General features: G+C 38.1%; 1 protein-coding gene across 1 annotated transcript in view; it reads right to left on the minus strand.

The window, feature by feature from the left end:
- Positions 1-24,232, minus strand: part of ngfrb (nerve growth factor receptor b) — a 40,238-nt gene that overhangs the window by 6,075 nt on the left and 9,931 nt on the right. The window contains exons 3-5 of the mRNA XM_032574691.1: positions 16,113-16,472; positions 2,116-2,353; positions 127-287 (exon numbers count right to left, since the gene is read on the minus strand). Coding sequence (XP_032430582.1) covers positions 127-287; positions 2,116-2,353; positions 16,113-16,472 — 759 coding nt within the window. The remainder of the gene's footprint in view (positions 1-126; positions 288-2,115; positions 2,354-16,112; positions 16,473-24,232) is intronic.

The raw sequence follows: 24,232 nt of genomic DNA on the forward strand, positions 1-24,232 counted from the left end.
CTAAAACTCGTTAAATTTATTTGACTTAAAGAGCAGAAGATGGTAGACACAACTAAATGCCACTCAGATGTTTCTGTCTTTACATAAAGGTAGTGTTTTGTTTTTTAATGTGAATGATGCGGCTACCTGTTTGTGACTGAGTCTGGCCCTGCTGCTCCTGCAGACTTTGGCTGTCCACAGAAATGCCGCTGTCGCTGTGGAGCTTCTCCCCCTCTGGAGACGGAGTCTGGTTCGGGTTGGTCGTGCAGTTGTTCGCTCCTTGCTTGTTCTGCTTACAGCTGTTCCACCTGAATGAAAATCAGTGCAAACAAAAAGTATGACCTTGAACTTTGCTTTGTGGGACGAAGCCAGAGTATCCAGAGGGAGAAAATGCAACACCTGCCTGCTTTCAACACTCGATTTACTTCTCTGGATTGTAAATGTGGTTGGATTTGATTCTAGTTTTATTATTGTTAGTGTTAGTTTCCTATTTTTGTTAGATCATTATTCTTCCTGTTTTTCTTTAGTTCTGTGTTAGTGATTCTAATTTATTATGTTTATTTCTTGTGTCTAGTTATTAGTAGTTACTGTTAGATTCACTTCCTAGTCCCCCATTCTCCTTTCTTTCTGTGAGGTTTGTTCTAAAAATAAACTAACTGAAACCTAATTATGAAAAGTTTACACCAGGACTTTTAATACAGTGGTAAACATTTTCATTGTGCCTCACTAATACAACATTAATACCTAAACATATGGTGCATACAACATTTATGGCAGGAATGGATACAGTGACCCATAAAACAAGCAGATTGCTGCCATATTGAAATGTAGAACCAGACGATGTCATTAAATATGAAAAAACAGCCATATTTTAAATCTGGTGAATTCAACATTTATTTATTTACTTAGGCATCAGTGCACCTTTACTTGTACTATTACATAACTCACTCTCAACAAAGGTTTACAATACGTTGACTTATAAAGACTCAAAAAGATTTAGGTTAGAAAAGATTCATCTTCATGGATTCATTATATTGCTGGTTTTAGACACGTGACCGGGATGATGTGCAAAATTCAGATGGGGGTCAGGAAGTGGATTTCTCTGGTTCAAAACAGGACAAAATGGATCATAACGAGTAGCTAATGCCCTAAATGGGCTGGCACAGACGAGGTATCTGGAAAAAACATGCGTATATTTAGGATATGATCCATATTATCTTGGTAAAAAAAAGACTTTTCATAAAATCTTGAGAATTTATCTGGCGTCGAGGCGATTGACATAACTATCTGGTGCTGCATAGTTTATATTATATGACGAGCCAGATGAAAGCTTTCAAAAGCCTGAAGCATAGCAATGATTTTGTTTCAGGTTGGGTCAATCAGTTAGGATCAAAAGGAACATTTAACTGGTTTCTGCCCAGGTAAGTAGTGAGTTGTGCTATTTTAAGGAATTAGTCTGTGACAATAATGCTATCGCTAATGCTAACAACAAGCTAACCCATGTTATTTCTATGTGCTTGGATCTCCTGGTAAATAATTTATTTAGCTTCTGTATACCTAAATTCATGCTGGAGTTGTATATTAATGTTGAGTCGTACTGCATTTCTATAATGTAGGCCGACCGTTCGCGGCGATCTACAGAAACCTCATTAAAAACATGGTTTGATCAAGCTAGGGCGTAAAAATAATATATCTTACCTTACATATGACTGCTTGTCTTTCTAAGTAACTGTCCGATAAAATATCTGAAAATACAATTTAAACGATGCGATTGTTACCTGTTAGAAAGTGGTCACTGCAAACTCTGCCATTGTCAGTTTCCGCACCTCCTGTTTTTAGCCGTAGATTGTTGATCCAATTTTATCGTCTTTTTTCTGTACGTTTTTAAAAATTAACTTCCTTGTGACCAACTACCTTTGCAACACAAAAATAACTTTTATCTTTCGCTCTATTAGAACGGTTAGAACAACCGTACAGCACACAGACATTTTGAAGCTGGATCAACAGAAGTAAATGGGCTACATTTAGTTCCTGCCCTCCATCTGCATTGGGTGACGTTGTGCTGCGTCATCTGAAACCCAGCAAATGCTTTGTTTTTGTGATTCTTTATGACGTCTTTAACCACGGAGTACTCACCTCTTAAAGATGATGAAGGCCACGAGACCCACGACGACAGCTGCCAGGATGGAGCAGTAGATGGGGATGAGTTTGTCGTTAATCCCCTGGTAGAGCCTTTCTTTGGAGTCTCCATTGGTGGTGGCGGTGGTGGTGTTGGGACTAGGCGCCTCTGGTGGGAGGTTTTCTAGGGTATTGTATTCCTCAAACATCCCTGGGAAACTAGTATAAGGCGTGGATGTCGGCGTTGGGTAGTTTGCTGCAAAAACAACCACATATAAACTGGGTTTTATTATTAAGTATCATAAATACAGTAGAATAGCAGCATTCCAATGACGGGCTTTAGCTTGTTTGACTCCTTTTGGTGTCACTCCAATATTCTTTCTCCTTTCAGCTTTCTGTTTGATCTACAGCCAGCTTCTCCAGGCTATAAACTTTTACTGATATTTGAATTAGTGCTTGACCATGTTTGCAAATCTCTGTTTGGTCTTAGACGTACATTTATTCAGAACTCATTATCAGTGACAGCTTCTGGATTAAAATACCAGAGAACGTTAGAACATATGAGTTTTAAAAATCATTTTCTACTAAATTAAATACATAAAAACCAGAACAAAAACAAGAATCACATGATCAGTGCCTGCATTTTTATTATATAGAAGCTATTTGTCTATATTGCATCATAATATATTTTATTATAAGGATTGTACCTTGACAATGTTTGCTTCTCCATAAGTTGCAGCTTATGGAGCGACATGCTTTTAAATATCACATACAGGTTTGAAGATCTAAATTCTACAAGCTCCTGTTTCCTTTTTAGCCTCTGTCCTCCATAGCCGCAAATGCAGACACACATTGGATCCCACATCAGGGTCATTTCCGCCAAATCCCAGAGGAACCATTAATGAGCGTAAGAGCAGATTCGTCCATCCAGTCCTGCCCGCATTCCTCCGACCATTAGTGGACATGTTCCCTCCTCACCGCGGATATGGAAACCTATCCTCGCCTGTCACTTACTTACACTTGCTCACATCATTAACAGGAAATCAGCGTGTTGGCTTCTAAGGGCTTTAAATACTTGAGGAGAGCTGCTGAGTGCAAGGCGTCCATTTTTCACTGAGGAGGTGAAAACGTTTACAAGACGATGCGGTGAGCTGCTGTGGAGCTTTTGGCAAAGGAATTTCCAGGGATGAGAAAAGTGCTTTGTGGAAACACCAACACTTTCCTACTTGTTAAGGACCGGAAACTGTTCTTAAGGCTGTTTTATTTGTTCCACCCCAGTCTTATGACAACCTTGCTGAACAATTATGCTAAAGTCTAAAGCCTCAGCAAAACTGAGGCACCTTTTATTGGTGTTCAACACGCTGCAAATCAATTAATATTATCAGATTTGTGTATTCATAACTTATAAAAGGTATCTTTCTCTTCCTTCCTTCCTTCGCTGCTCTATTTATTGAACTGTTGACAGTTTAGTATTTGTTAGATAACCAATTTATGGGGGAATTTTTCTGCAATAACTTGAGAGCACATATTTTCAGTTTGAAAGCAGGACTTCATGTCTTTCTTCTCAAAACTTGTAATTCTCGTACTCAAAACTTCTGCTCTCCTTCAAATATTCACTGTGCTCTCTCAAACCTGTCTCCTCACGCTCAAAACTTGTCTGCTCGGATCAAATCTCCGCTCGCAAACCGCTCTGATCGCTTGCGAATCATTCTATACTCGCTTGGAGCAAAAAAAATACCGTTGCCTGGCAACCTCTCAGCCAACAGGACGAAAGTGTTATACTGGGTGCGTTCGTTTCCTTCTAGTGGGAGTGCCTGTGTGGCTACTACCGACCGACAGGCAGACAGATATCATGTTGTGACTAAGTTGTAACACAGCTGGTTCTGTGGATCCATTTTCTTTGGTTGGATAAACAAACTCCTGCCTGAGATCAGCAGCTGTTAGTGATATTATATATTTAGTGTAATAAGAAGCAGAAAGTTGAGGTCATTGTTTCTCCCTACATCCAGTGGGTGGCACAGGTTGCCACACTCAATAGTAGCCACACAGGCACACCCACTAGAAGGAAACATGCGCACCCATTATAACACTTTCGTTCTATTGGCTTGGAGGTTGCCAGGCAACAGTAAGTTTTTGTTCCAAGCGCAAGCAGAAAATGATTCGCAAGTGAGCAGAGAGGTTTGCAAGTGGAGATTTGAATCGAGCAGAGACAAGTTTTGAGCACGAGGCGACAGGTTTGAGAAAGCACAGTGAATATTTAAAAAGAGCACAAATTTTGAGTACAAAAGACATGAAATCCTGCTTTCAAACTGAGAATGTGTGCTCTCAAATTATGACAGAAAAATTCCCCCATACCAACTGCATTCAGCTAGCTCAGAAATTATATACCTTTACAGAAACCATATTATTAAAGTCTCTAAACTGCTATGTGGTCATTCGGACCTATGTGCTGTGATTATTTTAGGTGTAGGATTTACAACAGTCTGACAAATGGCACGTCTCAAGCAAAGTGTTAAAAATATCTGTAAACGGCTCATCAGTGCAGCGCTCCGCGGTTTCTAGTAGCTATGACTCAGCAGCTACGATTTATTGAGGAGGGTCACCTTCCGACCGAAAGGTCAACGCCCCCCACGAGTGAACTGAGTGTGTGTTTGCATTAAAGTACTCTAAGCAGATCAAAGTTAAAAGTTTTATGTTTAAAATGTATTGAGTTAATGTCAATGAAAGTTTATACTATTGTTTTGATTTGAGTGAATCTGTAATGATCTGTAAGTTTCTGTGTTGATTATTTATTTGCTTAGATTCTAAGAAGAAACTACAATCAATCATGTCCCATTCATCCATCTTCAGCACAAGACAAAAAGATGCACCAGTATCACCATGATCTCCAAAGTTACCCCACCTCACCCCATTATCTTTACCCCCAAGAAGACATATATACTCAGGAAACAGGAAACCATTCATTGACAAAAATGTCCTTTGACCAGGACAAGGTCCCCTCCCCACCTTCTCTCTTCATCTTCCAGGCTTCTACATTTTATCCTTGTGCTGCTATCAGTTTTCAACCTTCTGTTTAGTTAGTTTTGTATTAATTTATCATGCTTCTAAGTCACATGAAATTACTACTATGTAACCTTCTAGATTACATGTTTATATGTTTGACTTTCATTCCAATTCATTCGTTATGCTGAGCTATATGAATGTTTAGTTGACAAATCTGCATTAGCTGTGTGATGTTATCCTGCCAGTATGGACCAAAAAGTCTGAGAAGGACGCTGGATACCTTGGATCTATGAGATATGGATCTATGAGACAGAACATTAGTTCAGTTCTGAAGGAAAAACTGGTCTATTGTGGGCCAGCATAACACTCCCTTACACCCTCAGCTTTAAACATTTAAAAAAATGAGGAGGCTACAAATCAAGCCCAGAGACTCCAGGTGCCTCCATAACCCAAGCTTGTCATTAAACATTTTAAAGCTGAAAAGTGCAGAGCTTTTAAATTAACAGGATCTGTCAGCTGGAACCAACTATAACAGTAACAAAACCTTTTAATCCATATTTTTAATGTTAAGTCTGATTGCTAGTAATATTAAAATAATTTTTCTTCTCGCTTCATCTGATAATGACTTGTGACAGGAAATCCACTCATGCATGTGTTGTCAAGCAAGTAATTACATAGGAAGACGCTGTTACCTTACGCCCTTGCATGAGTGCTTTGTGTGCGACGGGTGTGTGTGTATAAGTTATTCAGCCACACCTGAGTTTAACTTGTAATTCCAGCAGCTTGCAGCCTCTTGCAAACAGGTGTTGATGTTTCAATACCTTGCCGTCTTAATGTAAAGGAAAGGAGGAGCGTTTTTTTTATAAGCTGCACCCACCCAGATAAAGCAAGACAAACCCAGAGCAAGAAACAAGCAACAAAGAGAAACAACAGATGACACTATCCCTGTTCGTTTTATCCGTTCTTTCTCACAACTTTCTCTTTTCTCCTTGAGACTTCTGGCTGTGATTCCAGCTTATTTGACCCATCTCAATTTTCTATGCGTATACTTGAGCCACACCTCTAAGTGTGCATGTTTGTGGATGGGAAGCTGCCATGTGTGCACGCGTGACACTCCAGTGGATGTGTGTGTTTGTCTCTTCTGCAGCAGAATGTGATCGGCACTCATAGAGGTCAACTTGGGAAACCCGAGAGCGCAGAAGAGTAACTCCATCGGTTTTATCGACCAAGCCACATTCTGAGCATCTGTTCTCCTTCTCCACCCTGAGAAGCTTTCCATCTCTGTCGTTTGTGACGCTCTTCGTTTCTTTCTCCTGTTTACCGTCAAATTCAATATTTTTTTCGTATTATTTTTAAGAGGATGAACTTCCTTGATATATGTGGTATCTTTTTGCTACTTAAGCCACAAGCCTGAGAGTCTTTATTGTTTGCATTGTTTATTTGTGGGACAGAAAAGCTTCAAGTCACTGAAAAGATAAACGGGGACATTTTAGTTCAGCTGCTCTGAAGATAATAAAAAGAAGGTGTGAAAGTAGCGCAATGTTCACTGTAAGAACTATAAAATCTGACCAAGTAGTTTCAGTCAAGTTTCTAGTGCAAAAAATCTTAGTATTCCAGAAATAAGACAAAACAAATGTATTTTTCAGCAAGATATAGGAGCTTGTTTTAAGTAAATAATTCATTAATATTGTACGATAGAATATATTCTTATAAGTGAAATATTCTACTTTTTTATTATTACTAAGAAATTATTGACTTATAAAAGCTCCTATATCTTGCAGAAAAGTTAGTTTTATGTACTTGCTTTGACACGATTCCCAATCAACACCGTTTTGTTTTTATTCTAATACGCTATTTAAAAGTATTTCATATGAACCTCATCGCGCCATGTTTAATTCCTAAGAGGAAGTTATGGTTGTTTTGAAGCAATCCGATTGACTGATTGGTTTTACCTTTGAGCTACACTGCCCTCTATGGGTTTGGCATGTTTACAGCAACGCCCAGTGACAGATTTGTGTTTAGAAAAACAGATATTTCCATAATACCAGGCTACATGTGGACAAGGCTGCAGAAAACCCATCTTTTATTGATTGTCATTCTTTATGCCACTTTATACCGACTCCACTGGATCATCTATGGGAAATTAAAACACAACATCAATGTGAAAGGGACTGGACTTGACAAAGACACTTTCAACCAACACAAGACTCTAAATCTTCATGAGGAAAAAAAAAAACGTGCTGAACTTTTGACAACGAATTGACGGCACGAGTGCGCACAGGGACTGTTGTGTTCACCCCTGCCACCCGACACATTCGCTCGTGTAAAAATCACCCCCCGGAAACTTTCCCACTTGGAATGTCAGGGCAAATTCCTGCGTGCTGGCTGGCAGCTTTAGGAGACGGAGTCAGGGTGCATACATGTTGTCGCCTTTAAAAACGTCCCTCATCGTTACAATGTGCATACTGTGTGGAGCAAGGATCAAGAGGGTAAAAAAGAGGAGGTCAGCTGCGGCCGTACACCCCAGCTCAGTTGAGATATAGGTCACTGCAAGTGATCCAAGCCATAAGCCGCACAAAGACGGACTGTGATGTACAAAGACTGACAATTGTTAAGTGGGAGTGGGTTTGGGGATTCCTCATATCTGTAGAGTTGATGTGGTTTTACACACAGAAAATCAGGAATGTTCATGGCATTTTGTTCTTTTGTCATTTCCCCCATTTGTCTCATGGTTTCTTTGTTTGTCTGTCAGATTCCTTTCAAATGCACATTAGGATCACTAATTTATTGTTTGGTGGTGATAACTAGACTCCCTACAAGTTAAAAGTTGCATCATGTTAAAGTGATGTGTAAAATATAACTTTTTCAGAGCTGTATGGGTGTATATATAATGTAAGAGAAGTTTTGACACATTTGTTTACTAATTTATTCAAAGATTATTCATGTTTTTTTAATTAAAAGCATAAATGTCAGTGTGTTTTATATCAACAGACCAAAAAAATGCAGATACATTTTTGATGAAAATTGTAGAAATTATCTTTTTCTTATTTTTTTTTATTAAAACGTAAAACATAAAGATCTTTGAGATCATCTTTTGAGAAATGCCTGTCTCACTGAAGACTTTTGGACTTAACTGTACATCATGACTGGAATAAGTCGTACTAAATCTTCATTTTTTCGAAAAATGATTTGCACCCACAGGCAATACTAGTAATATTGGTCATTTTCATTAGAACCATTAAAACTATCACAACAGAACTGATAACTACAAATTCATTGTAAATGATAAATGGTTAAAAACTGCCATATTCTTTAGCTCTTTAATTTATTTATTTATGTTTCGTTATTTTTTTTCTTCTTTCCCACTTCTACCCAAGACTAATGTGGCCGTAGTCGATTAACTAAAACAGGTAATATTAGGGAAAAATACTAGTATTACTACTAATAAGAATTAAAATCAGAAAATAACTGCCAAAAATAAATGAAAAACGTATCCTAACCCTTGAATATTGTTACCTTTCTAAAAATAATGGGCTAAATATTTTTTTCCAGAAGTGATTTTGGCAAAGAAAAAAAAAAAACATCTCTTTTTTTGCCAAACGATGCATTAGACAAAATGTACCCATTTTAATTTGTTCTGCTTCTTTGCTCATCTAGTTTATTTTGTAGATCAATACCTTCTCTTTCTAGTCTGTAATGTTTGCCTTGTGTGCACAAATCAGTGAATAAGAAAAACGACATCCGCCAGCGACAGATGAGGTTTTGTGTCTAATCCATCTTCCTCCGCTCTTTTCATGCACCTTAATCCTTTTCATGTTTGACCTTCTCCTCCCGTCCCTCTCTTTGTGTCAGAGAGGTTGTGCATTATGCCGGTTAGTCGATCTTGCTTTCTCGCTTGCAGAGGCCAGGCTGTCTATTGTTAAGGTCAACCGAATTCAGGAAGGAAGCAGCTCCTGGCCTTCTCACCTATCAACTCAATACCCGAATGGACTTGACCCAGTCAATTTCTGCCTCCCTTTCTCTAAACCTTCATCTTTCCATCTGTGATGTTCAATCCGTCATCTTATTGATTTCAATTTGTGCTGAGAAGCGTCAGTGCCCGGAAGAAAACACACGTGGCTTAGTTTTATGGTGACTCACAGTGAACAAATCTCTTGAACTTTCCTCTTTTTTCTTCTTTATTTTGCACAAGTAAAATGATTTCACATGTGGTGTTGTTTTTGCAGCCTTAGAGCCAGAACCTTTAGGAACCTCTAGCTTTGGGTGAAAGGTTAGCTCACATTGGCGCTGTCAGTTCTGGGTAAAATCCCAAGGCAGAAGAACACTGCCATTGAACATCTCTGATTTTAGCCAAAACCTCAACCTGATAAGAACGAGCAACACCTACTTCGTCAAACTCAAGCACAACTCATTCATCTTTAATCATGGCAATAAAAGGGCCTTGGAACACTGAGCTAGCATGACTCCCCACTCCTATTAATTATGTATTTTGAAATAATCTCTCTGTGGAATAAATGTGCATTACTTCAAATCAGCTCTCCGTTCCACCTATATGATCGTTCTTAGATCAGGCCAACACTTAACTTATCCCAAACCACTGGCGCCTGCAGGATATTATCGGAGGGTACCCACAAAACTATCATTGCACCTAATCCAGATGAACGCTGTCGCAACGTGATGCGATGGCACAGAAACAGCAGATCTGATCCACACAACGCCCAATGAGTCCAAATGCAGCACACAGGTGCACGCCTCTACACACGCGTGCACACTTATGCCTGTAAAGCCTACTATTTTTGATAAATTACACTAAATAATAAAGACAGATCCACGGGAGGAGGAGGATGATTCCCAGATTCAGGTGGTGTGTCTGAGTCTTCCAGAGGAGGACAAGGTGAAGCGATAATGTTTGCTTAATTTCTACTCTTTTTGACAAACGTTTTGAATGGATTTAACTGTTTCACTCTCCCAGTATAGCTTGGCACAGGTGAAGTGCGCGGCAGGTGTCATGGTCTGTCAATGGAGAAGCGATGTGGTGCTTCAAAAATAAACGCAGGCGGACTGCGCACAGGATAAAAAGTTCAGGTGGGGTAACACTGCATGAGGGTTAAATGTCCGCTTATTCATTTTTAGCTAGCTTCACTGTATGGTAGCATTTAGCTTACAGACAGAGCACCAAGCCGCCAAATAAAGAAAGTATTACGATAACATTATCTATTACAATAAGGACATATGCCTGTGTAGCTGTGGGCTACATACACGATATTTTGACACAAAAGATCATTTTTATTTTATTCCACCATCTTGTGAATAGCAAAGGGGAAACACAATATAAAGTACAATAACTACAATATTTTATTTTTACTCAAAGGAAAATCTCAAGCTACGCACAGCTGCAGGCACCACTGTCCCAAATGATCTGTATAGCTGGATGGTTTGTAGGTCTGCCAATATGAATATGGCCAAGTTGATGCAACAGAAATGTCTTAGTGGTACTGATTTTGTAGGATTTAGACATTTCTGAGATGGACAAGAAGTCTTGTGTTGCCCCCATCTTGACATGATGCTAATCCTCGTAAGTTTCCACTGTTGCAAAACAAAATGTTGCTACAATAACCAAGAACAGGTCTCATGATTTTGGACCAGTCTGTTCTCTACAATGACTTGAGATTACATTGTTTTGAATTAGTTCAGTGTAAATAAACTTGAGACCCAAATTAACTGCAATTTGGAGCATTTAATTTGGGTTCTGAGCATCCAAACTTGGGGGGGGGGTCCATTTGGAGTCATGATACCAATACCAAAAATGACTATGAGTAATCACTTGCATTTTAGAAAAATAGGTTTTAAAAAAAGAAAGATCTGAAGTGAATAAAAGTAACATGTTGGCCAATATACTTTTTAACTGACAGTAGAAATGCTTGAATGTTCAACCAAAAGTCGGGGTCACGACCCTTTCATATTTTTATTTTGTGGATAAGAAGCTGGAAGGTTTGGAACCCACTCCTCTGGAGTACATAAATCCTGTAATGCTACAGAGTAAATATAAAACATTTAATCTCTAAGATTAATACTGCAGAAAAAACACATTTTATATTTAAAAAATTAACTGGCTGTATTTAAGATCACGTTTTTGCTACACGTTTTGACTAATAATCTTATAAATATTGATCAGAGTTGTAGTTGTGAATATATCGACTTATTTATGCTCTTACTTTAATTATTACCTAATTACACCTCATTTTCACTGTTGCTGATTTGATGTTTTAACCCCTGAAAGGATTATATACCGTGTTGTTCAGCTCTGGTGGGAGCTAACTCTGCCTGATAATCCTTCTTAAAATACAAGCCTCCCATGATCTTCAACCTTTGACCTTGCTCTGTGGCCTACAGAGGAGTGGAAGCCATATCACACTTCTTAAGATAACCATCTTGCTGTCAAAGTGCCAACTTTGGAGGCCTAGCCTGAAAAAGACTGCTCAGTATTAGAGAGTAAGATGAGGATTTTTGTGAGTGTGACTCAAAACATGAACTATCCCACCGGAGGAGTTGGAGGAAATTGGGTGTATTTCCCACCAAATAGCAAAAATCTTAAATTATCGCAGGGGAAAATTTGCCCTTGACGCTAAATTTAAGCATAATCAAAACAGAGAAGCAGGACATCTAGCTTTCTCTCAAAGGATAATCTGATTAAATTGATGATTTGTTCTTTCCACCTACAGCTAAACTATGTCTCTAGTATCTCAAGTTACAGCTTGCCCTGTTACCTTCCTGGCTGTGTTTAGCCTTCAGGCCTGCTTCGCCTGACTCCACAACATTAATGGATATGGACATCTGGCAGCGCCACAGATTTGTAAGCGCCGATAACGCGTGTTCTTCCCTAAAAAGATTAGAAATAAAAGGCACATGATTGGGTTAGAGGGAGGAGTAGGATATGACCATAGAGCCCATACGCAGTGGGCTGTAAGTCATCATGCTTACAATCACAGTTAATTCCCATTCATCATGATCTGTGGTTGGTTTATTATCAGAAGGGATGTATTACCGTTGGAGTTCTGGCTTCTTATGTCTTGATCTTGGGTGCGTCATTCAGCCAAACGCGCTTCCCACTCAGAGACCACAGCCTGTATTAAGCTGCTAAAGCGTTGTTGCTAACAGTAGCAGGGCACTTGGTGGAAAACATCAATACGTGTTTTTCCACTTTTGCTTGTCAAATAACCTAATCCATCTGCGGTCTATTTCCCAAGCTCCTTTTAAAGCCAGGAAGACAACAAACAATTGATTACCATTGCACTCACTCAAATTTTATAGTTTAGTCACATGTAAATGATGAAAATTATATAAAATGTGTTATGCATGAGATAAATTGCTTAAAAAATTATGTTCCAAAGCATTTCTCTTTATTTTATACTTTTTGACACTGAAATTTAGTTTTTTTGAAATTTCTTAATTTTCATTCTGAACTGCTAAATTAGTCATTTTCTTGTTGGTTTCACAAAACAAGAAACAACACGGTGCTAAAATGAGCTGTTCAGAGTGTGACTTAGAGCCACTTCACTGTTTTTCTCATCTCCATTTCAAAATCTTTAACTCTTGTACTTACAAACTTTTAAAGTAAGTACACGAGTCACTTTAAACTCTTCTATTTGTACATTTGGTACAAGTTGTGCCAATAGCATCAATGGTACAATTCAGCTAAAAGCCTGAATTGCAAGTCGTCTAAAGCCTAAGAGCTTCAATATTTATGTTTTCTTTATTCTTTATTGAGCAGCCTGTCAACAAAACCAAAATTCTGATGGATAAAATGTTGAAAATGTAAATAATTGAGAATTAAATATAAAATTATATAAAAAACAAAAAACTAAATAAGTGAAAAAAACACATTGCGGGTATAGAATACAGTGAACCCTCGTTTTTCGCGGTTACGTTCCAAAAAGAACCCGCGATAGGCAAAATCCGCAAAGTAGTAGTTTTTTTTTTTTTACAATTATTATACAATGAAATACTCCATAATACATTGAAACCAAAGATCAAAACCTTTTTACAGGCCCAAACATTTGTTTAACAAATAAAAAGTACTGTATAAACATTTTTCTTTCTTTTTTTACAAATAACTACTGTACTGTAAAATAATAATTTTAATACAAACTGAAGGCGGATTCCAGTGCCCGAATTGTGGAGATCTGCGCGGCCCCACCGCGACCCGAGTCATTGGATTAGAACAGGAGAAAATAAAAAATGAAAACAAAACAAAGTACAGTAGCACAAATAGTGACTCACTTGTATTTCACTGCTCTTCTGACTGAGCCGCTGCATCCTGACTCCGCTCTGTAGCGTTTTTTCTTCTAAAGCCCGCGGTGCAGGTGTGTTTTTTCGAGAGAAGAACATAGTTATCGGTAGCTGTTGTCGCTCTTTTTTCTTCTGGGCAAAAAGATTCTTATAAACCGACATGCCACCATCGATTATATTAAATTTGGCAAGCTGTTTTACGTACGTGTACATATTAAACCGCAACGTTGTTGACGCACAGGTAGAGAAGAAGCGGAGAGACTGTTTAGCCAATCAGAATGCAGAACACAATGCAAGATGCAAATCCGCGAAGCAGCGAGACCGTGAAAGGTGAACCGCGATATAACGAGGGTTCACTGTATTGCAGAATAAAAATACGTAAAATCTAAATTTTTCCAAATCTGGAAAACTGTCAAATAAAAATAAACACTTTCCAAAATTGCATAAAAACCCTGGAAATTATTTCACATTTCTGAGTAGCATCTCAGGTTGGTTTAATAATGGCTATCACCTTTATGTAACCTAATTGAGTAAAATAAGCTAAACCCAAGATCTTAAGTCCTAGGAAGTACAAAAGTCAAGACAGAAGCTTTGAATCAACAATTTGCAAAAACAGTTTTATGACTTTTAAGAAATGTTTAAAATTATCGAGCATACCCTGAATTAAAGACAGCATCTATGTGCATCCCCAAAACTCTTCACCGGCCACACAAGTTCATTAGAGTCGAACAATAGACTGCCTTCAGCTTGAGAGTAACTCTGTGTTTGCGGCTGTGATCACATCTTTCAGAGCGCTTTTATGGCTAATCAACAGACTCCTTATTGTCAGTTCACAAAAGCGTTGATTTAATCTGCGAGGCATCAGATCATCGGAATGAGAAGTGACTGCGGTCGTTAGGAATTTGTGATTTAGAGCATGATACCCACAGGGTCCAATGATATTAAAAAAGAGAAGAAAAATTCGAAGCCCTGTTTATAGATATGACCCTGAAGAAATCCTATATATATATATATATATATATATATATATATATATATATATATATAAAGACTATAGTCCTTGTTCCTTGAGAGGGGATGTGTCCAAGAAGACAACGAGACTAGCTTGAGCATGGCATTTAGGCCAACAGCGCCTTTAGTGTTGCACTGAGATGAGCTGATAATGCGGCTGATGAATTATCTGTCCAGTCATTGAACTGTCCGCTCAGCAAATATGCACTCAGTTATATTCCATTGACTTCGGCGTGACCCTGGCCAGTGAACCCACTAAATCACTCTGCACAAAAGTTTGATAAATGTGCCTGCTGGTCAGACAGAACAACTCCATATGTATTAGTTTATAAGCTAACATAAAATAAATAAATAAAATCCACTGCAATATTTCAACAGAACTGTCCAACTTGGCTGTTTCGTGCTTTTAGAGATGTCCATTGGATCAGGCTCTCTATGGTATTTTTAATGATCGAAGCCAATGATTTGTGCAGCTACATAACTTTAGCAGAAATAAATTGACATGAAAAATAAGTTAGGGAATTCATCTCGTCATCTGCATAAACGGATATATCCTGAAATTTGATTTCGACGCATAAAATACCAAATTGGCTCTTACATCTTCAAGAAAAAAAGTGTTATATTACAAATAAGAAAAGGTAACTGAGTGTGCAGCGATAAGGCAAATAGATATTTGCATGTGAACTGGTAAAAATGTTTGGTTCTCTCAAAGTAAATGATTTGGAACCAAAGCGTTAGAGTTTTTTAATCCGATAACAGCATAATAGTATTGGGGGAAAATATAATTTTTCTATTTCTCCATGAATCTCTAACCAAAATATTCCTGGAATATATACACTGGACATTTTCCAGTGTATATTTTTACCTTGAAATATTATACTTTGATCCCCAGAAAAGGTTTCTGTAATGATAATTCATTTCAATACCTGAATCACATATTTTCTGTGAATGAAGAGCACATTGGTAGAATTATTAATCTTGATGATTTTTTTTCTTTTAAATTGTTGCTCTTCGGTGGGTAGAGTTGTGTTTTGTTCAACTCACCTCAATCATCAAAAGTGCAAAAACATTTAGCCTTTGTTCACACTGCAAGCTGAAGTGACCCAATTCCGATTTTTTTTTTTTTTTGCCTTAGTGCAACCTGCATTTGATCTTTTCATGACAGTCTGAACAACACTGTTGGATTTTTTTCGAATGCGACACAGGCCACTTGGATATCTGATGTCTGATCTTTTCAAATGTGACCTGAATCTGAACGCCCAGGTCCTGAACGTTATCGATACTCGACAAGCGTCACTATTCTCCGCCCTGATACGCGCAAGCGAGAAGAAAAACAACAACCATGGCGGACTGTAATGAGGATTAAGTTGTTAATATACGGTCTACGGTTGGACAACAACTTCAAAACCGCAAGATGTGCTCCACCGTTAGCACCCAGGTTTACTTTCGCAAACACTGAGCTTTACTTCTTTATGGCGGTTGGGAAAAAACTGAGCACAATCTCCATGTGTGACGTCATGGTGCCCTTTACTGTGTGTACGGGTCGTTTGCAGTTCACACTGGAGATCACATACAGTTCGCATGTATTTGGAAAAATCTGATTTCACAAAAGCAATCGGATTTGGGTCACTTCAGGCTGCAGTGTGAACCTAGGCAATTTTACAGTATATTCAAATAATTTATTGTAGAAAAAATGAATACAATTGACTTACATTGGCAAACGGTGTCGCTGACAGGACTGCAGTCCTGCAGCACCTCATCTCCCTCATCACAAGTTGTGCAGGGGATGCAGGGGTCCCTGAAAGTATCCTGGTCCGAGAAAGTGTCGTCGTCGCACGACTCACACACCGTGTCGTGGTCCGACTCGCAGCTGTACAGCATGCCCTGGCCTTCGGGACATTTGGTGCAGGCTTCACACCGCTCCGTGATTTTGCTATGGTAGTAGCCATAGTTGCATGTGCAAATGGCGTCGTTGGTGTCGGTGCAGGGCGTTCTCATGCGGAGCAGGCCTGTGCATTTTGTACAAAGCTGACATTCCTCTGTGTGGCTGAAGCTTTCTGAGAAGGTTTCACCTGGAAGAGGAATGGCAGAAGGAAAAATCACCTTTTTGGTTTTATGTCTGCATACACACAACAGTTTTGGGAACACATTTAAGAAGAAAAGGCCCAAAATTCAATAAAAGGTTTTGGACAGCTTAAGCAGTTCATTATATTTGCATTTTTAAATTGACATTTGTGACTGTATATAAAATAGACTAGGGTATATTTGCTAATTTATTTTGAGGGAATGCGATACTTTTGTCTTGTCTTCGTACAAGACAAACCGATTCTGTTTATATGCAGAAAAATGTGATCAGTTAAATCAATCATACAGACAGAATCAAATTTAGTTACTTCCATTTTGATTCCAGTTGTAGTAAAATTCATGCAAGTTCAAACCTTGCTGATAGTTTTGAGTCCCCAGCTCACATTTGCTTTCATTTCATAAACCCAAAACTGTTTCTGTATAAATTTCTCCGCCTGAACAGGAAAATATTTCCTTCATATTAAAAGTGAGAAGCAATATTTTGATATTTACATAAATGTTTGTTGTTTTTTTTTTAATGATAATGACATCAATAATATGTTTTGAACACCTGCCAGAAATCCTCGGACAGACATATCTGCAAAGGTTACAATCAATACTTCATGGTTTATGGAATTGTATTTCAGCTGGATAGAGAACTGGGAAATGCACTAAATTATGCAACAGACCCATTTGTAAAAGCAGTGAGTGTGTTTGTGTAAGACTAAACAGCAGAAGAAATGAAACTATAAAGAGAGATCGCAAGGCAAATATGACTGTGCAATCTCTGTTTTCAAGACACACAGACTGATTAGATTTGTTCATCATTTATTTATTTGTTAATACAGTGTTTGCATCAAGTTTTGTAGTTTAACGTTTTTATGTCAAATATAAATATTGAGTTTTACATGTTATTTGCATGGGATCAATAACTGATAGAAATACTGAAGGACACGGTACTTTACATGTTTGGATAGTGTGTCTGGGACGACCCGTGTTGTAGAGTTTGTCTTGGTTTGATTCTGATCCTTGAGACCTTTGCTGCATGTCTACCTCTCCTCTAATGACCATTTCCTGTCTGGTAGCTGTCAATGATGGCCAACATGTTACCAACAAGTTACCGTCTAACATCCAAGAGAGAGAGTAGATATTATCTTAAGGGGGCAGAGAAATCCTCAATCCAGGGAATGAGATTGTGGATTGGTCTGAAGGGGAACATTTTTCTTTTGCGTTCCCTCTCAGTAAGCATATACTTCAGATTTCTCACAAACGAGATATTAACAATACAGAAACCTTATATTATAGAAAATAGTACTGGAGCCACCGTAAGAAAGACTTTCAGTATTTAGTTATGCCGCATGAACTGATCAGGAAATTATTGTGAGGGAACGCAAAAGAAAAAAAAATCCTCCATGTCCCCTAGGGGCCTCTGTAGTACTCTTCAAGATTTTCTCTCAGAGTTTCTATATTAGCCTAAAATTTCCTCCCAAGGAGCTTAAAAGTGATTCAATCAGCTGCTGACATCGAGTCTGATTGAGTAGTTTTTCTAATTTTTATGTTAGTGAGGCGTTGCGATGCTGTGTTTCAGGGACGCTGATCAGTTCTTCTACTTCTTGTTGTTTGTTGGTAAACAACTTACTGGAGGATTACTGACTACTGCCACCTACTGGTAAGGATTGTAAACCGAATCCAAGAAAACTCAAAACAAGAAGACTTCATATCCTATTACACTGCATTAAGAGATAGAATATGGTCGGGTAGTTTTTACTTTCTGAGAATAAATCAATAAGTTCTAGTTATCACTGTCATTGGATGATTCATGAGACAAAGTAAGACACACAGAAAAACTGAAATCCACTCCCACAAAACAGTTGAGAAAAATTAACCTACTCCAAATTGAAAAAGAGCTTCAACATGTTTGATATAATTGTGTTTTGTCACGGCTTCTCGAAATGCTGGCCATTTCACTACGTTGTCTATTTAATATTAACTATTAATTATTATTAATGTGGACACTAATTCACTGTGATTGCCTGCTTGTTTGATCTTGTTTGATGTAAAATGGGGGAGTAAAAGATGTGAAAACCAATCAGGCGAATCGATTTTACAGATAATATCTCTCCTTTCTGTCAGTCTTTTTTTCCCCACCATCTTCCCTGCTTAAGAAAAGAAAACCATCCTTATACTCCTTTAATTTAGTAATGCAGAAAAGTGCTTCTCATACAACGTATTAAGCTTTTAAAGTTTCTATCAGTTTATTTTCCATACAACATTAAACTAAACAGGAAATAAATTGCGTTTAGGAGCTTGTGGGAGGTCGGTTTTTGCTGCAGATCAAGTTCTCAGCCTGCATTATATTTGCCCACCAACAACGCCAAATGCTCTGATGCCACAGAGATTAAAACAGAGATGAGAAGAGATAGACCCTAAGACAGAGAGACAAAAGAAATCAGAGACATCTGAGAAGCAGACCAATCTCAGTCCGTTGTGTTTTTAATTGATGGTGTCAAATGTGGGTCCCTCGCATTTTTACTTAATTGTGTTTTTTCAGAGCTAGAAACCATCAAGGCCTTGTTGGTGTCCAGTCATGTATTGCAATCCCCCCCCATTATCTGCTCTACTCAAACAGACGCACACACTCAGACTACTCTGACTGTCCCCCACGAGGGCTCTCGGAGCCATTATCATAATGCCAAGCATCAATAATGCAAGTCAATACATTAATAACAGTGGCTGCAGCTTGGAGAGAAAGAGAAATGGGAGAAGGGGGAGAGAAGGAGACTGAATTCTCCTTCTGAAGGACAAGATATCCGTTCTGCTGCCACTGGTCAAACATGCTGTCTTTCCGTTTGTTTTAACACCCAAATAAGGACTGTAACGTCGCCCACTTTGGCTCGCGGTGTGTGTGAGTGTGTGCATGATGCCTCGACTCTTGACTAAAAATGTTATGTTTTATCTCTGTTATGAGATAAAATGTTATGTTTGGATGAATCTGCAAATTCATCCAAACTCCTCTGGTGTTTTAAACTTGGATATCCCTTGCTGCTTTTCAGCCAAACGTCTGGTTACTATTTGTTCAAAATGAAGCCTATGTGGAAACTTCAGCTAGAAACTTGTGGCAGAAAATTCTGCGTTCTCCAACATATGGGAAATTACAGACATTGAGTAACAGTTCATTGATTGACATGTACAAAAAAAGCCTTTATTAACGAATTCTACAGTAGGAAATTACTTTTTTTAAATCAGTTTGTTTATTTAGAAGGTTGGAAGACGTGCTGTTAATTAATTACTGTTTTTGAATAAATCAGAAATGCCACCGTTATTTGAACCAAACTTTATGATAAAGACAGCTAAAGCACTGTTTCTTTTACTTCCCAATGGCCTCTTTCTTTAGGCCACTCTTTAAAATGGGAAAGACAAAAGAATTTGCCACCCAAGGAAGGAAGATATTTTTATAAGGCAGGATTTGTTGGTATCCAAAGTTAGAGGAATTGCAGAAAAAACTGTGACTGTGACGAACAAGACAGGACCCCAGGTAGTAGCTAAAATCTGCATTTAGTTGTTACTCCCACTAAAAACGCTTTAAACTGCCTATTTAATAGTTCAAGCACCAAATAAAACTAAATATGCATTAATATAAGCAGTGGAAACCGAATTGGCACTACTTCATTCATAGTCTCTCATCTTTCTCTTGCAGCCAACTATATTGGCTTGTTTATAGCATATCAAGTAGCATTGAGCTGACCTATTGCTGCTTTTTCTTTTTAAAATTTTAGATGCGCTCTACAAAGAAAATCTACAAATAGGCAAATTATCCAAGAAGAGGCAGTTGTTTGCAGCCATGCACAACGAGGAAGGAGGCGAGGGAGTCAAACAAGAAGAGAGAAAGCACTCAGTGGTCATTGCTGGAGAAGTAGGAGATGCATTTTAAGATTGACAATTTTGCATGAAAGCAGCACCGGAAGCTTATTGCATTCACACCAGTTTGCAAGAAAAAAAAATGCATATCATGTCCTACCATCCCAAAATAAATGTACAAAGTTTCCTCCACTCTACAGAGCAGTAAAGCTTTTCACAAACCATCAGAGTTTAGTTTTTTCCCCCCTGGATGTTCATAACCTGCAGATCAAGCTAACAATATAAAACACATAAACCTTTATTTTTTTCTCACTGTTTACTTGTTTACAAGTCATTTATATTGGCAACCTAAATATCTTCTCTGAAAGATTAGCCTAATCTTTACGACTGTTTCCCAATTAAGCTAGTATTTACAGGAAGAACAGCTAATCGTTTTAACATTTGCAGTCATGAAAACGTTGCTTTTTAACAGCTTAGTCATTGTTTCACAAGCAGGTACTTAAAAATGCTCTGCAGCTGAAAGGTCAGAGTTTAACGCCTTTCAACCAGGGTGAAATAAATAGTTTACATGCTTGTGCTAAACATCATATCACTCCATCTTAATTTGTGGCTGTGTGATAAAATCGGACAGAGAGCTATCTGTATTTCTCCATGTCCATGATTGAATGCACATGGCTTGTCATGGTGCGTTTGCTCATGTCTGAGCAGAACAAGGAGTGTAACTCTGGTATTTATCACCTCTAAAAACGTCCATATTGTACAACGGAAAGACAAAACATCCGAGAATGTCTCTGAGGAAGTCGGTCACGTTAATCCCAAACTGCACAAGGAGAAAATTGGGGGTTTGACTCTTGATTTGAGGTGCGGTATCAATCCATCCAAAGGCATTCTGCAGACACTATAATACATTTTCCATCTCTGTGACTTCTCTCATGACCTTCATTTGAATCCTTCGCTTATGGCTTACAATGTTTCACTGACCCAATGAGGTTGACATCTACTTCCTGGGCAGGATGAGGGAGAGTTGGGGAATTCATACGTGGAAAATCTCTGGGAACGCTGGCAGAGGCCCAACCCCATCCTCCGCAGAGGACACAGTAACCTTTGACCTCATGTAATGGTTACTCTCAAGCATAAATTCACCTCAAAGAGGCAACCTTTAAAAATACGCAGACTTCTTCAGCTACCGGTTGTGCTTGTCCAGTTTGAATTTACAATGCATGCCGCTTCAATTATAGTTCAATAACGTATCCGATGCTTTAAATGTCTCCCCCTGGAGATCCGTTCAACTGCATCTGGAGCGGATCCCACTCTTTTATCCTGCTTACGCTACTGTCCTCGTGTGTATCAGTCATCCAGAGCTTCTCTCCCTACATGGCAAAGGCCAGGATGAGGGCAGCTATGCTGAAAAACACTCTACTGCGCTCGGATTCTTTCATTTGAATGAAAAAAGATGCTTGCAAATGATAATTATGCTTTTTGTCGCACTAATTGTTGAGAAAACATAGATATTGCTCAGAGTTTAGGACTTACACTGCAAAGACACAAAATATTACAATGTTTTTTTGGTCTAGTTTCTAGTGCAAATATCTTAATGCACCTAAAATAAGACAAAAACTAACTTAAACGTAACTTTTTAGCAAGATATAAGAGCTCAGAAGAAACTGAAGCCTGTAATGGACTTTCCTCAAAGATAACAATCCCACTTGATCCTTTTTCACATATTATATGAAGTATTTTCAGGTTTATTGTGACTACTTTATTGTTCCAAATTAGTCCAATGAGGAGTTTAGAGGTAAACTCCTCCTGACTACACTGCAAAAACATAAAATCCTACCAGAAATTTTGGGTCTAGTTGGTCAAGTACACTTGAAGTAAAACAAAACTAACTTAGAAGCAACTTTTCGGCAAGACATAAGAGTTTGTTTTAAGTCAATAATTCCTTATAATTGATTTTAACAAAAGTATTTATACCATTGGTAGATTATTTCACTCATAAAGACATTTTTTCCTTGCTATAAGTGAAAAAATCTGCCAATTGAACTAGCACTTTTTCAGGAGCTTTAAGTATGTATTTACTTTAAACAAGCTACTATATGTCATGAGGTGCGGGGTGGATGAGTGGTGAGGCAGACGCGATGGAACCAGGTTAGATGAATAATGGTGATTTAATGACGAAAAAGCCAACACAAAGTCCAAAACCAGGCAGCACTGCAGAGCGGAGACCAGGGCTCAACACTGGTAGCACTAGCTATACGAATGGACATCAAGACAGAGACAGCACGCACAAACGACTAGGACCCGACAAGGACGCAGACACACAGGTGGCATTAAATACACAGAGGGTAATCACAGAAACAAAACACACCTGGGAATGATCAAGGGGAGACAGAAAACTCAGAAAAACACAGATCACGACACTATATTTTGCTAAAAAGTTACTTATAAGCTAGTTTTGTTTTATTTCAAGGGTACTAAGATATTTACACAAAAACCTAAAATACTTGGTAAAATGTGTTTTTGTTGGGTTGTCAACAGTATCAAATGCTGTCATCAGATCTAAAAGCATAGATCTCTTCAGGAGATCCTGCAGTTTGGAATAAGTTTTAACCATCATTTGGTTTGAAATAGAAACTATTTGCAGTAGAAACTAGATCAAAAACACTTGGTAAGATTTTGTGTTTCACATTGTAAAAAAAATGTTTCGACAGCACTTTACAAGAGATGACTGCAATGAATAATTGTAGTTTTGTTTATGTCTGTGTGATTCGTTTAGTTCAGTTTCACTTCATGACATGTACATGTTCTTTAGCGTGCGACGTCAGGCAATCCACTTCCCTCCTGAATAACATCTCCTTGCTAAAGTAGACGGAGATTTTCCAAACGCTCCGTCTGCTGCTTTAAAATCGATGTGGTTGTTTATCATCAGAGGTTTCAGCTTGAGCCGCCGCCGATGCCAAAGTGTATTAATGCATAACTGCTGCAGATGATTGGCTTCTGAACTCTCTGCTGATAATCGGGACGGTCATTTCCGACCTTGGCTGCAGTCAGCATCAGCAGCCAGAATCTCAAAACAGATTAAACTGAGTTTTTCTTTTTCTTATAAGTTAAAATTGTTAGTCTTCATTTGGAAGCAGCAACAACCTAAAGTGTTTACAATACATTGACTGCATAAGGATAAAACTGAATTTGTGTGGTTTGATTTCTTTTACTATGAAAACAAAGTTTTCACAGAAAAATAAGGTTTGAATATTTGCAAGTCAGTATGTGTCCTTAAAAATAAATCCAACCTCAGAAGTTTGAAACACATTGGCAAAAACTAGTGAAAGACACATGTTAGGACATGTAATAAGCATTTTGTTCTTTAATGTTTGATAACTTTTACATTTTAGGGAAGACTAGGAGTTGAGCCACTTCTTATTTGTTAAAAAAGATTTTAAAAAAAACAAAACACTGATCATGTTTACACTCGTTCTGATTGTTTGAAACGATGGAAAAAATCCTGAAATATATATTATGTAAGTTTTTTATTTCTTATTTCTTAAGAAATGTTTTTCAGTCTTGACATGAATTTTGTCTATCATAAGTTTCATAAAAATTGTGCTTAGACCATAAATTTGTTTTATTAATATATACATCATGCTGTGTCTGACCTACAACACGAGGCCATAAACTGACGATCAAAGTGTTGCATTTTAGATTTGGGCACAAATAAAGTCTGAATGGCAGCTTTGAGGAAAGTTGGGCCATTAAACAACTTTTTCTGAAACAGTTAAGTTTCAGAAAAACTCATTCTGATTGTTAGAAGGAATGCACAATTAGGTCTATCACAATAAATAAATCAATTAATCACATGACAAATTAAAACAAGCTCAATCATTTCCATTTGCATGATTTAACTCTCTTTCTA

This window comes from Xiphophorus hellerii, chromosome 10, assembly GCF_003331165.1.
Source record: "Xiphophorus hellerii strain 12219 chromosome 10, Xiphophorus_hellerii-4.1, whole genome shotgun sequence".
In the NCBI taxonomy this organism is placed as follows: Eukaryota; Metazoa; Chordata; class Actinopteri; order Cyprinodontiformes; family Poeciliidae; genus Xiphophorus; species Xiphophorus hellerii.